Source organism: Pelodiscus sinensis, chromosome 1, assembly GCF_049634645.1.
Source record: "Pelodiscus sinensis isolate JC-2024 chromosome 1, ASM4963464v1, whole genome shotgun sequence".
NCBI lineage: Eukaryota > Metazoa > Chordata > Testudines > Trionychidae > Pelodiscus > Pelodiscus sinensis.
In genome coordinates, this window is record NC_134711.1 from 51,714,485 (window position 1) to 51,729,539 (window position 15,055).

The following is a 15,055-nucleotide window of genomic DNA, read 5'->3' on the forward strand; positions in this document are numbered from 1 at the left end:
TATACACATAATAGAATAAACAGTTCTGTTAAGAAAAATAGCACTGAGGTTGCAACAAAATTTACATTGGTTATGTATGTATTCATATTAACACTTTGAGATCAACCCTTTTGGGCACCTAAAAAAGGTGTCTAGTTTACCTTGTCTGCTTTTTGAGGACTAGGATGGCTTCAGACATTTTTTATAGTACATTTATTTTATTATAGTATTTTACAGATAGGACTTTGGTAGCCTTAGGGGAGTTATCATCTTTGGATGAATAAAATATAATTGTCATAAGACATCAGCCATCATATTTTTCTCTATTTATAATAAATTATAGATCAGTGCACTACAGTCTATAAATGCATCTAGTAGTTACAGCACCATAATACATATTTATAGCCTTGTAACTATAGTCTATTAATACATCTTATAGTTCTAGCACCATTAAATGTATTTATAGCCTTGTAATTCATTTTTCCAGCTTTGGTTTTACATAATTTGATTTTTGATTTAAATAAAAGAAAATGCCAATTTTGATTCTGCAGTTCTCCATACAACTCCCCCTTTCTCTTTTATTACTGTTATCACTTTCTTTTCCTTCAGACTTCCTCCCTTTTATTCACTTCTTCCAAAGCTGCACAACTTTTAACCTTCATCTTAATTTTAACAAACACAACTTGGGAGACATATCATGATCTTTATTTAGATTCTTTACTTTAAAATGCAGTGATTGAAGTTTAGAGACATAAACAGAATAATATTGGAAGCCATAACAGCAAATGCATTCTAATGTGTAGTAAATCTTTATAACATCCTATGGTGTTTGTTGTAATAATTACAGAGAATTGTTTTGATTTTGCTGTAACTGGCATAAGTAACCTTGTTGCTATTTAATATTATTTGATGTCCACTTATTGGAAAGTGGTGTGGGCCCTGAAGTAGGAAAGAATCCAAATTCAGGATAATCATTGGAACACATGATTAAATCCCACTAGAATCAGCAGGATTTAAGTACATGCTTAAAATAATAATGTCTTTGAGCAATGTTACATTAATGTGAAATAGGAACTATTTAGTTCATACCTGCAGCGTCCACGGTTGGGCTTGCAGTGCAGCAGTTATTTATGCATTGCTGTTCACACCCCTACAGTGCAAACTGAAGGACTGTGTAAGACATGCCCTAAATAGGGTGACCAGATGTCCCGTTTTTAAAGGAACAGTTCCATTTCCAAGCCCTCGGCAGGTGTCCCTACTTGTTTTTAAAAATGGGCCAATTGTCACACATTTTCTCTCTCTCTCTTGCCCCTCCCATTAGTACTGGTGGATCCTGCTACTGACTGGATCCTTATTTGCCAGCTGCCCACTCACCAACAGTGAGTGAGTATAGGGGTGGTGTGGGGGAGGTCCAGTGGCTGATGATAGGGTTGGGAGTGCAAGTGACTTTGCTAAGGTCTCTGCGCTGCCTCCCACAGCGCACTCCACATAGGTACAGGCCTCCTTGTCTGTCTTTCTGGCTCATATTCTTCTCTAGGAAATCTGCAGAACTGCGAAATGGTCTTCGGTCCATACCATTACATCGCACTACACTATTGTACAGCAATCCAGACATGATGTGGCTTTTGGGGCTGCAGTACTCAAAGTCAGCTACACATTGACTCTGACCTATCTGGATAAGGCTTGTGAATCATCTCAATTGGAATACATATGAGCAAACACTCAAGAAGAAAAAATGGTTACTCACCTTTGTAATTGTTCTTCGAGATGTGTTGCTCATATCTATTCTATACCCACCCTCTTTCTCACTGCTGGAGTAGCTAGCAAGAGGGAACTGAGGTGCAATTGAGTTAGCAGGGTCATATATACTGTGATACTTCAGCACTACTTGAGGTGCTGAGGGCTTCACAGCTGATCCAATGTGTAGCAGTTCAGGTAAAAACTTTCCGTCAGTCATTCATGTGGTGCACGCACACCTCAGTTGGAATAGATACAAGCAACATATATTGAAGAACAGTAGTTACAAAGGTGAATAACCATTTTTTTTCTCTCACTCTTACATTGGGACCTGAGCTATGGTACCTTGTGTATCCACCTTGCTTATCTTCTATTAAGGCCTCTATTAAGCAGGTATGACTGTATTTAGCACCTGCAGTTCTTTCTTTAGGGAGTCTATGACTAATAGTCTATGACCAATCTGTCACAGTCAATAACCTTATTAAAACTTGACAGTAGGAAAAACATTTAGAGAAAGAGATTTTGAAATCTTAAAGGCTTACCATCCCTGTAAAGTAATCTAGCAGGCCCAGCTTCTTCAGACAACATAGTAGATGCCTCTTTCTCAACCTGGTTTCCACAGACAACTCCCCCATTTTCCAGAGATAGTCTCCTTTTTAAATTGTAGTCTGCTTGATCTTTTGTGCTCTTCAGTTGTTTTCTGGCATGGTATCTTAACAACCCTCTAATGCAGTGGTTCCCAAACTTTTTGGCATCACGCCCACTTTTTGATTTTTGAAAAACCTTCATGATGCCTCCCCCCCCCCAAAATAGCAGCAAAACTTGTTGAGCCAAAAAAAAAAGGAACTGATCAGAGCAGCCAAACTTGATTGGGGGGGCACACACCCCCTGGAATTTCTTCACACCCCTAAGTTTGGGAACCCATGCTCTAATGCTTGCTGAGAAGTGGTTTAACTTGAGCAATTCTGTCCTTTCCTGCTTGTTTTTGTTGCAGGCCCCTATTACGCTACACCACTATATTCATACAATAAACATCAGATAATAGATCAATGTGCAATGTTTGTGAATTTCACAGTATCTCCAGTTTCTTCACAAAGAGGAAATCCCTTTTGGCTTCATGCAGGAAAGCAACTGGGGCATAGTCATTGCAAGTCACTACTGAAACTCTCTGAACCGGGACTCCCTGATTGGCCAACAGATGTTTGCATTAGGCGAGGTATTTCCAGTAGAGATAAGGAGGTGTTAGTGCCGTTATACAAGGCATTGGTAAGACCTCATTTGGAATACTGTGTGCCGTTCTGGTCTCCCATGTTTAAGAAGGATGAATTCAAACTGGAACAGGTACAAAGAAGGGCCACTAGGATGATTCGAGGAATGGAAAACCTGTCTTATGAAAGGAGACTCAAGGAGCTTGGCTTGTTTACCTTAACCAAAAGAAGGCTGAGGGGAGACATGATTGCACTCTTTAAATATATTAGAGGGATAAATACCAGGGAGGGAGAGGAATTATTTAAGCTCAATATCAATGTGGACACAAGAACAAATGGATATAAACTGGCTATCAGGAAGTTTAGACTTGAAATTAGACAAAGGTTTCTAACCACTAGAGGAATGAAGTTCTGGAACAGCCTTCCAAGAGAAGTAGTGGGGGCAAAAGACCTATCTGGCCTCAAGATTAAGCTAGGTGGGTTTATGAAGGGGATGGTTTGATGGAATAACATGATCTTGGCAACTAATTGACCTTTCACTATTGGTGGTAAATAGGCCAATGGTAGGACGATAGGAGTTACTATAGAGAACTTTTTCCTGGCTGGTGAGTCTTGTCCACGTGCTCAGGGTTCAGCTGATCGCCATATTTGGGGTCGGGAAGGAATTTTCCTCCAAGGTAGATTGGCTGAGGCCCTGGAGGTTTTTCACCTTCCTCTGTAGCATGGGGCATGGATCACTTGCTGGAGGATTCTCTGCATCTTGGGGTCTTCAAACCATCATTTGAGGACTTGAATATCTGAGATATAGGTGAGAGGATTATTCCAGGAGTGAGTTGGTGAGATTCTGTGGCCTGCATTGTACAGGGAGTCAGACTAGATGATAATAATGATCCGTTCTGACCTTAAAGTCTATGAGTCTGAGATGTTCCAGGACCAGAGAGTACCAGTGGAGGGCTAGCGCCTAGGAGCCCTGAAAGCTGGCAGGGTAGCAGGGCTTCCTGTCAGGACTGCGGGAGCCCAGTGTGCGCACAGGTAGCAGTGCTACCAGGTGCAGCAATGGGAGCCTGGCAAACAGATGCAGCAGGGCTGCCCAGCATGGCAATAGGAGCTAGGCATGACAGCAGGAGCCCAGTACGCAGAGGTGGTGAGGCTGCCCAGTAGGGTAGCGGGGACTGACAAGGCAGTGGGGCCAGCAAGAGGGAGAAGCCAGATGGCAGGGCAGTGGTTGGGCCAAGGCTGGAGAGGGCTGGTGGCAGAGGGTCCAGAAATGACCACTGCTGGTCCGGCAAAATCCTTCATCCGGGACCAGTCCGGTCCAGAGGGTGCTGGACCAGGGAGGTCCAACTTGTACTTCATTGCCATCACATTATGAAGCTTAGAACTGTACCTAGAGAGCCTCTTACATCCTCTTCAAAACTGCTGTTTGCCATTCTTGTATGTCTTATTTAGGTGTTTAACATCTGACTTCTGTTCTAAGGTTCACTGCTTTACTCTACTCCCTCAATAGGAGGGAGGGTTTAATCACACAAAGACTTCAAACATGGGCCGATCACAGACACAGGGACCCAGCCACATGGTCCTTACAGAGATACAAACCAATCCTGTCTCACCTGGCCTATTCTGGGCACAAGGGCAAGCCACATGTCCCTCCTGGAGACTAAAGAACAGATCAATCACAACACTTTTAAAGTTACCATTTGTTCTATTTAATTAATTTGTCATGTTTCAACTGTGCAGTGTTAAATTATAATGAAAATGTAAGCAGCTTGATTTAATTTGCAGGATGGAGGTCTGCTTCTGAATAATCCCACTGCGTTAGCGGTCCATGAGTGCAAATGCCTTTGGCCAAATGTTCCACTGCAGTGTGTAATATCGTTGGGCACTGGTCGATATGAAAGCGAGAGGAAGAACAGCATCACACACACAAGTTTGAAAACCAAACTTACAAATGTTATCAGCAGCGCTACTGATACAGAAGGTCAGTGTCTACTGATTTGTCTTGTCTCTGTTTTTAACTATGGCTTTCAGACTGTTACTTATTTCATTAGAAATATAGCAAATCAAAATATATACTATAAAGAAAATTTAAATGAATCTGGAGCACTTTTAGTCCAGGGAACATTTCATAACTTTTTTTTCAAATTGGGATTATGTTGTTAATCTCTTTGCCTCTCATATGAAGGTGGATTTCAGGTTTAGTTTAGATGAAAAGTCAATGTAGACAAAAGCAGGAAAATAGAGATTTAAAGAATAATTTATCAACAACCTGTTTTCACTGTACATTATAAATATTTCCAATGGTCTTGCTATTTTAAATTTATCTTTTTTTCCCCTCTCTGTTACCCCTGATATTGGATTTTTATTGTTAGTTGTTTTTATGAGTGTAGTGGGGTAATAATAGAGCTAGTGAAATGTGCATTTAAATTTATTTCCATGAGTCTGCACCTTAAGTCAGTGATTATTAAGCTGTCTTTAGTTGATTAATACATCACTGAAAAGTTTAACCATAATGCTGACCATCAGGAAAAGGTTACAACCCTTAAAAATCAACATAAGAGTGAGACTTAGAATGATAGTCATCAAGTAGCGTTTGTTCTGTTTTGTTGTTTATTTGTTTTTGTTTGTTTTTAACTTGGCCTTCAGAAGAAGTGCAAGCCTGGAAATCCATTTCAGGAGGAAATAGGGAACACTTTTTATTATATAGTTCCAGCTTTTCAGAGAAATATTAAAACGGTTGATCCAGAACATTGATTTCTGTTCTGAAGCTAGGGTTGCCAGGTGTCCGGTTTTGAAACGGACAGTCTGGTATTTGAGGGTTCTGTCCGGGACAAAAAATAAGAAAATACCGGACGCATTAAATGTCCAGTATTTTCTGATTAGGTAAGTTTTATTATTATTGGGAGTATCAGTACGTAGTTGCATACTGCCTGGCTGGTAGACATGCTCATGCTGCGTGAACATGTCTACCAGACAGGCAATACACAACTACACGAGGTGGGGGAGGGAATCCCCGGGGCCGGACTTGCTCATGCTTCGCCAGGACGGGCAGTGCCCCGGGATCTGCGTGCGCCTAGTTCAGTCGCACTCCCCACCAGTTGATTCTCTCCTCTAGCACCTCTTCCCTCCTCCGCCCCTCCCACCAGCCCTGTTCCCCCCAATCTCCTCCCAGCCAGCCCTGCTCCCCTCCCGGCCGGTGTCCCCTCCTCCCCCCATCTGATATCAGGTGTGTCCGGTATTTTTTTTTTAAGCCACCTGGTAACCCTATCTGAAGCTTGTAACATTTAAAAAAAATCCTTCTCTCAAAAGACCAAGTTCTGTCTGTCAGTGAATGTGTCTTTCCTTGGAGTTTGTGGCAGCCATTCACCCTACTATGGTAGAAAAGTAGAGTTACACAATTAGGCTACGTCTATATTGCATCCCTTTTTCGTAAAAGGGATGCAAATTAGACGTATCGCAATTGCTAATGAAGCAGGGATTTAAATCTCCTCCACTTCATTTGCATAAAAATGGCTGCCGCTTTTTTTTCGGCACGGAGCTTTGCCAGAAAAAAGCGCCAGTCTAGACGCGGATCTTGCGGAAAATAAAGCCTTTTCCAAAAGATCCCTTATCCCTCTTAAAATAAGGGATAAGGGATCTTTCGGAAAAGGCTTTATTTTCCGCAAGATCCGTGTCTATACTGACGCTTTTTTCCAGCAAAGCTCTGTGCCGAAAAAAAGCGGCAGCCATTTTTATGCTAATAAAGCGGGAGAGATTTAAATCCCCGCTTCATCAATGTTTGGGGAACAAGTAACTAAGGTTTAAGTAAGGAGATGATAAACTGGGAAAGAATCTAAAAGAGGGAGAGAAATGAGAGAAGGAAAATTCCAAAAGACGTGAGGGTAGTGAAGAGGAAAGGGAGAAATTGAAGCATTTTGCATATCCATCCAGTGTAATCAGATTTAAATAATTGATTATTAACTTTTTTAATTCAAACGTACAAAAACTTCAAAAACAAAAAGTGCTTGACAAATATTATATCCAAATTTAAATTAGTCACCAACTGCAAAAGCTTTGAAACTAATTTATGCCCCTTTGATTGCAATACTTGAAAGGTTTGTGATAAACTTGTACCAGAATTTCATCATCTGCCCTATCATACCTCTTTTGTATGGCAATTCTTGGGGAACTGGAATGAGAGAGAGGGATGAGAGGTGTTGAACCGTAATATACTACCACTTTTTGGATCCACTTACCTGCAAAATATTTAAATGTACATTTTAATTATAGACCCTGCTGCTAGTTTTGTTTAGATGTCATATCGAATCAAGGTGGGCTATAGAGGAAGGTGAATTTTTATGGTGAAAATAGATCTTTCATCCTAGTCTGAAGAGAGAGGACTTCTGATAGTCTCATGGTGTGAAATAGCATTCACTCAGACTATCTATAGACATTTACATTTTCTGTGGAATTTCAAAATAGGGATATAAAATCCTATTTAATCAGTTAACCGGTTAAATGTTTTGTTAGTTCCATCAGATTGTTCAGTTCATTCTAATGACAAAATTGTTTTCTGTAGGATTAGAAGCAGTTGTGCATGAATTCAGAAGCTCTTGCATTTCTGAAGCATATTTTAACTGTCCTACTACAGAGCATGCCCTTTTGTTTCACATTTAGTACATTATGCAGTGATAATGAGGGTGTAATATATACATGCAGGGATGGGAGCTGCAGGAAAATTAATTAGCCTGCAAAAACAATCAGTATTTGTAGGACTGATACTCTTGATTTGTCAGAAATGTCATTATGATTTAACATTTTTCTATATTTGTTTTAAACCAGAAGTCCATACTATGTTGGATGGCCTATTACCTCCAGACACCTATTTCAGATTTAACCCTCTGATGAATGAAGACATACCTCTGGATGAAAATCGTAAAGAAAAACTCAATCAGTTGCGTACAGATGGAATACGGTATTTAGAACGAAATGAAGAAAAAATTAAAAAAGCTGCTAAAATCCTAACACAAGAAAAAACACTTTTGCAGAGATTTAATGACTGGCTAAAATTAAAAGCTGAGATGTGTGAAGGACTTCCATTTCTTTCCAAACTGTGAATATGTAATTTATGAACACTCATATATACCGTTCCAGAAAATCCAGCCAATACTATAAGGGAGCTATGCTTATATACTGTTACTGTAGAATTCTGGATTGCTGTCAAAGTCCAGGAAATGCTGGAGAAAGGAGTTCTCACTCAAGCATTGGTATAGTGCTGCCTGTTTTGTACATACATCCTTGGAATAAGGTTTCATGGTGTTCCTCTTTTGAGGTTTAGGAACATTACTTGGTATGAATTAATTCGAGTAGAATACTGGTGGGGTTTTTTTTTTTTTCTGGCTGTTCATGTAGGCCTGTTTTAGATTCATTTCACCTAGCTCAATTTTGCCAACTAAGATTGACAATTATGAAAAACATATGTGCTATACATTTTTGTAAGTATATGCCATAATCATGTTGACAGTAACACCTTGTTTATGTACCTACTATTGAATTTAAAATAAAAACAAAAATTAGACTGATTTCGAAGTATATCATAGGCACTGCAGTATAGACTGCAAGCTGTTTTACTGCCAGTGAAGGTAATATCCTTTCAGTTTATGAAAACACAGAACTTTTCCATTTAAAAGATAATGTTAATATAATTAGTTTTAAATGTGCACTTTTTTTTTGCGTGTAACAGTTGACTTTGTCCAGTAAGATGTTTGCTTATTATAAAAAGATATAAAATATTCAAAATCAACCAGTATTTTTCCTGTAATTTTAAGATGTGCTGTACATTAACTTTTATAGATTCAACTCCAGAATAACTTATTCATTGTTCGAAAATAATTCTAAGACCTTATCTCAGTAAATAGTCTTGAAACATAATAAAGGAAATAAACTCTTGAAATAACCCACTTCTTATGCTGGAGTAGTGACTTTCTTAATGTATTGAAACCTCAGATATAGACACCACCAAACTTTAGAAACCAGTGTATAAGAAAAGTATATAAAGATGACGCATGGAGTAAATAAGTTCAAATAAAATATGTATTTTTATGCCTGTAAATCCGTATGTGCATTCTCCCAATATTTGGTTAACATTCGTGTAGTGTTTTTATGAACCCTAAAAGGTTGCTTTTTGGGAAAAAATACTTTATTTGAATTTTATTATACCCAGCTTTGAGGCCTATTCCACTAGCCTTATTTATGTGACTTCAGTGAGAATACACTTAAGAAAATGACAAATATAATTGGACCCTTAGAAATAGTGTAGCTGTGTGAAGATTTGGGGTAATCTCTGTACAATTTATTAATTCCAGTTTAAGGTTATAAACTCTGTGGGTGCATCTAGACTGGCAAGATTTTGCACAAAAGCAGCCGCTTTTGCGCAAAAACTTGCCAGCTGTCTACACTGGCCGCTTGAATTTGTGCAAGAACACTGACGTTCTAATGTAAGAATTCAGTGCTTCTTGCACAAATACTTTGATGCTCCTGCTCAGGGATAAGCCCTCTTGTGCAAGAATACTTGCGCAAGAGGTCCAGTGTAGACAGGCATCTTAATTTTTTGTGCAAGAAAGTCCGATGGCTAAAATGGCCATCTGAGCTTTCTTGCACAAAAGTGCGTCTAGATTGGCACGGATGCTTTTGCACAAAAGCACTTTTTGCGCAAAAGCATCCGTGCCAATCTAGATGCTCTTTTGCGGAAATACTTTTAACGGAAAAACTTTTCCGTTAAAAGTATTTCCGCAAAATCATGCCAGTCTAGACGCAGCCTGTGTGTCATTACCAAACTACAGTTATGGAAGTGGTGCTAGTGTACCTTCTCTGCTGTCCTTTTTCCTTCTCAGAAAGGGTGCTCGACAGAGGATATGTGCCCAAAAATCCAGAGGCAGTGTTTAGTTTCAGGAAGCCTAAAACCCATGAGTTCAGCACAATGGAAGCCAAGCAAAGCAGTGTTGTGAGTGTCCAACACAAGGAACTTTACCAGAGCTGTGACAAGCTGCAATGGGACTTTTTTTTTTTTTCAACTCATCATGTGAATATGGTATTACTGGATCTCTAGGGACTCTGGCCAGATTTTAAAAGATACTTAGGTGCCTAAATACCTTTAAAATCTGGCCTTCAGTCTTGGATCTTTTGTTCACTTGAGTAGTCCCATTGACTCTAGTCGGATGATTTGTGTTGGTAAAAGTAGCAATCTCTGTCCCTAGGTGAGGCTTGTCTGATGGGTGCTTTAAACATGGATAAAATATTGAACTTCAGAGTGTTACTACATCAATAAACAAAGCAGCACTGCAAGTGTTTCAGAAGCCTGTCTGCCATTTTGCCTTTCTGGAGTGGATAGTGATACTAACCAAAGTATTTATCTTCTGTTACGTAATTCAGTTACTCAGAATGACTCAATTCCTTTGATTGCCCACTGCTAGGTGTTCCTTTTAAAATAATTGGTAGCTGCAGTAGCCTGTCTTTAATAACAAGCCTTTTCAGGGAGTGGCTCTAAATGGATTCAGAGAAGGAAGAGGAAGCTACAACTGAGATCCTGCATTTCCCTCAGCAGGGGCCCATCTTTGAAGTAGGAATAAGAGATCCTCCGGAAAAGGGCTTTTTTCCGGAGGATCGGGCCGGATCGGAGCCAGTGTAGACGCTCTTTTCCGGCTTTTCTAAAAGCCGGAAAAAAGCGGCGGACATTTTTATTTAAATGCCGCGGGGGATATTTAAATCCCCCGCGGATTTCCCTATTACGATCTGAAAAATTAGCATGCCCCTTCCGGAAAAGGGGCCAATGTAGACGTAGCCCCAGAGTAAGGTACTAATCAGAATAAATAAAGGTAGCAAAATCTATCTCTAAAATAATGTATTTCACATGGTTCAATGAGGCTATTTCTACACAGCAGTGTTATTTTGGAATAACATAGTCCGTGTCTACACAGCAAGCAGTTATTTCAACATAATGTCAAAATAGTGTTGAGCTGGAGGACTTCTTACTCCAACTCCTATAACCCTCATTTTATAGGTAGTAAGGCAAGTCAGAGTAAGAGTGCTCTAACATGACTTCCTGCTGTATAGACAACGCTAAAAGTCGAAATAAGCTATTTTGATTTAAGCTACACAATTGATGTAGCTCAAGTTGCATAGCTTAATTCGAGTTTTGCCCTGCTATGTAGATGTGCTCTGAGGCTGCATCTAGACTGGCAAGATTTTGCGCAAAAACTTGCCAGCTGTCTACACTGGCCGCTTGAATTTGCGCAAGAGCACTGACTTTGTACTGTGCAAAATCAGTGCTTCTTGCACAAATACTTTCACGCTTCCGCTCAGGGATAAGCCCTGTTGTGCAAGAATACTTGTGCAAGAGGGCCAGTGTAGACAGGCACCTTAATTTTTTGCACAAGAAAGCCCGATGGCTAAAATAGCCATTGGAGCTTTCTTGCACAAAAGTGTATCTAGATTGGCACAGATGCTTTTGCGCAAAAGCATCATTGCCAATCTAGACGCTCTTTTGCGGAAATACTTTTAACAGAAAAACTTTTCTGTTAAAAGTATTTCCGCAAAATCATGCCAGTCTAGATGTAGTCTGAGTGTGTAGACTTACCATTTACAAATATATTTGAAAAGTAGAGTGAAAGGAATTTTACCTTCCAAAATTGTGTTCAGAATTCTGTGTTTTGTGTAAAAGTAATCAAGACAACCACCAAGATGGGAAAATAAAACTAATGAAGTTCCCTATTTAAATGTAGATGAAAAGAGTTTTAGGTTTTTGCAGCAGACACACAGAACTTGAGAGGCAATAAGAAGGAAAATTTAAGCAAAGGAAGAAACAGGTATAGCTATCTTGTCTATCATTCTTAAACCTACTCATATAACCACTAAGCACCTTGAATCTCAAATAGTTTTTTAAATCAAATATAAATGTAACAGGATTTCCTTTATCTTTATATTGGGTCATTTGTAACTCAGTAATAACATGAGTGAAAGGGAATGTGGGGGCAGTTTCACCTGCTATGGGAGGAAAATAAAGTTTGAGGCATTCTTTTTCTAAGGCTCTGTGCTTAGATCGTCTTTTATTGTCCTCAGAACATAAGCAAACCAGGTAGGAGATCCCTGTTCCAATCTTTTCTCCTCCTCCTGTAGCAAGGAGGGGAGAATTGAAACTTGCTCGCTCCCATGCCAAGTGAGTGTGCTGATAGCTAGACCAAGAGTTGTAATGTGGGTATCATCTCCTTCAGCTGGATGTTGAATGAGACCTGATGCACTAGCTGTGCTCTGAGGCTGCTTATTAGATCAGGCCTTACATGCAAAAGTTTAGCCCAAGTAGCTGGCCAAGTTTAAAGCCTTGCAAGGTTCTTTCCTGCAAAATGAAAAAAATCAGTTATTCAAGTCAGGTGTTCTTGGTGTAATCTTGTTTCTTTACCAAAAGAAGAAGCCTTATTTTCCTGAACACAGTAGAAATAAGTTAACTGTAGGAAGTTTACTTGACCAGAAAGGCTCAATTATCATTTTTGTGATTTCCATGCTTAAGAAACTGTTTATATGCTTCTTCTCTCAGTCTCATAACTACTTCTCCCGTTTTCTTTTACTCTAGTGCACACAGGCTGTAACTGCCTCCTAGTTCATGCCTTTGCAACCGGGTTTAGCTGTGGCATGCCTCATAGCTTAGTCCTTGGGTGGTGACCTCCATTATTTGCAGCTGTCTTCACTATATAACGGGGCTTGATTGCTCTTTCTGCTGAGTTTGAAGTTTGCTTGACACACCCATTGGCTTTAATAAGGTCTCTGATGATCTTTGGATCCAACACTAGCAGCCATTAGCATCTTTCAGCACAACAATGTATCAAACCATGACATATTCAAGAAAAAGCTAGCTACATTAATGGAGGATAGGTCCATCTATGGCTAATAGCCAGGATTGGCATAGCTGGTATCCCTAGCCTTTGTCCAAAACTGGGTGACAGGGGATGGATCACTTGATGATCACCTGTTCTGTTCAGTCCCTCTGAGACACCTGGCATCAGCCACTCTCAGAAGACAGAATACAAGAGACCCTTACTATTCATCTGTCTCCTGGCATGAGGTAGGGATTGGTGGGGTCTGGGAGCTGCCAGGAACTGTGTTGAATGCCCTGTGGCTGCCAGCCCCTGCAGTGAGTTCAGGAGCCATGGGGAGCTCACTGCAGGGGCTGGAAGCCACAGCTCCCACTGTCCACAAATTTCACCATTCATGGTGGTGCCAGGATTGGCAAGGGTTTTCTGTTCTGGGATAGATGGTTCTTTGGTTTCAATCAGTTAGGTTGGTCTTATGAGTTTATATTTCCTTGTAATTGTGGAACAAAGTTTATTTAAAATATTCTTTGGTATAATACAGTTTGTCTTTTGAACTGTAATTTAATTGAATACAGTTTCTTATAAGAATATAATTCTAATTTTAGTTCAAGCATTCTAAAAGGGAAACCAAATATCATATAATTATGGTAGCCTAAGAAACATCATCACTGAAATACGATTTGGAGAGGAAAGACCTGGCTCTTATTTTGATTTTCTCAGATAATGCCACAGAGGATAGCTAGGGATACAGCAGCTGGCAAGCCAATGAAGTAACAAGCTGATCTACAATTTAGGTTTTAAAGATTTACTAAGCTGTGAAAACCCAACTAAAGTGTGTTGGGGGTGGGGAGAAGGCTTGTATCATGCCTGTATCTATTAACCTCAAGCTAAAATAACCTCACTTGGATCATTCCTTCAGCACCTCTGAAACGTCTCAGGTTTTTGATAATAAAGTACTACAGTTATTGCTTTATAACCAGATAAGAATGTATCTCCAGTATATGGTCTTTTTTTTCCTCAAACAAAATCACTGGTTTGGTTCCTGTTCAGTGAATTAATGCGGCTGCTCAGCTGGAACCAGAAACTAGGTCCCGTCAGTTCCAAGCTGTTTTGTTGACTCTGTCTGGCTTCTTTTTCAGCTATGTCAGCCACTGGGAAGTAGGGAGGTAGGAAAGAGAAAGAGGATAAGACAAGCAATCATGCAATCCAATAAACAAGAAGTCACAAGTGTTTCAGAAAAAATATTTTAGGAAGGCTTGTGCATTTGAAAGTTATAATAGCACTAATTTTTATCCTTCTATCTGGGAAATCTCTGTCCCTGATGAGGTAAAATTAGGAAGAAGAGGGAAATTAAACTTGATACCTCTGAAAAGGACTTCACAGAATTTTGCTAGAGACAACTTTATCACAACTTTAAAGTCTGACAGTTCAGCTGGAAGCAAGTGTTTTTGTGGCCCTAGTGGTGCAGCGAGGGGTAAGGGAGGCAGTTGCCCCAGGCACCTCGATAGGGGGGTGCTAGGCTGGGGTGGGAGCGCACAGCTCCATGCAGTGAACTCAGGACTGGCAGGCCACTTGCTCCCTTCAGACAAGCTGCTGAGGCGGGACTGGGCACTTCAAAGGCCTGCCTGGGAGCCCAGCACCCTGGCTCAAGAGCTGCTGCTGCCCCCACTGCGCAGTTCGGCACCTGGATTGGACAGGACTGGGGGCAGGAGCTGGTGGAGCAGAGGCCAGATCCCGCCCACTGCCTGGGTCCCAAGGGGCGGAGGACAGTGTGAGGGCTGGCCGGTTGCTGCCCCACACAGTACTGGTGGTGCCCCTGGCGGGCTCCCTGTGTCCCTCTATCAAGTATGTGGTTTCGGTTAGGAAGGTGATTCCGTGCACCAAGAAAAGCCGAGTGCCCCCAAGCTCCACCGAAGAACCCAGGCACCAGCCACCAGCCCTGGCCACTGTGTCCAAGTGCTGCCCTCGCCACTCATTGGAGCAGGGCTGAGTGGCTCCGCAGGCGCACGCCCGGGCCAGGGACCCTAGCTCTAGCCGGCATGGGAGGAACAGTCCGCAAAGCACTGCCCGCCCCGTGGGGCTAGTTTCTCTGGGACCCAGAGCCCTCGCCAGTCTGCAGCCGAGCAGAGCAGGGACAGAGCCCCATCGTGCGCCCAACTGCTCCGCTCTTTCCCTGCAGGGGGCTCTGGGTTGCCAGGGGCACGGGGACTGTGCAAGTGCTGCTGCTCCTGGGACTGCTGCACTGGGCCCCAGCACAAATGATTGGGGGGGGGCACAAATTTTGCCTTTGCT

At 41.2% G+C, this 15,055-nt stretch overlaps 1 protein-coding gene across 1 annotated transcript in view; it reads left to right on the forward strand.

Moving 5' to 3' along the window:
* The window catches only part of PNPLA8 (patatin like domain 8, phospholipase A2), a 60,208-nt gene extending 51,194 nt beyond the window's left edge, over positions 1-9,014 (forward strand). The window contains exons 9-10 of the mRNA XM_006122501.2: positions 4,707-4,902; positions 7,743-9,014. Of these exons, the coding sequence (XP_006122563.2) occupies positions 4,707-4,902; positions 7,743-8,017 (471 nt within the window). The 3' untranslated portion in view covers positions 8,018-9,014. The remainder of the gene's footprint in view (positions 1-4,706; positions 4,903-7,742) is intronic.
* The last annotated feature ends 6,041 nt before the right edge of the window (positions 9,015-15,055 follow it).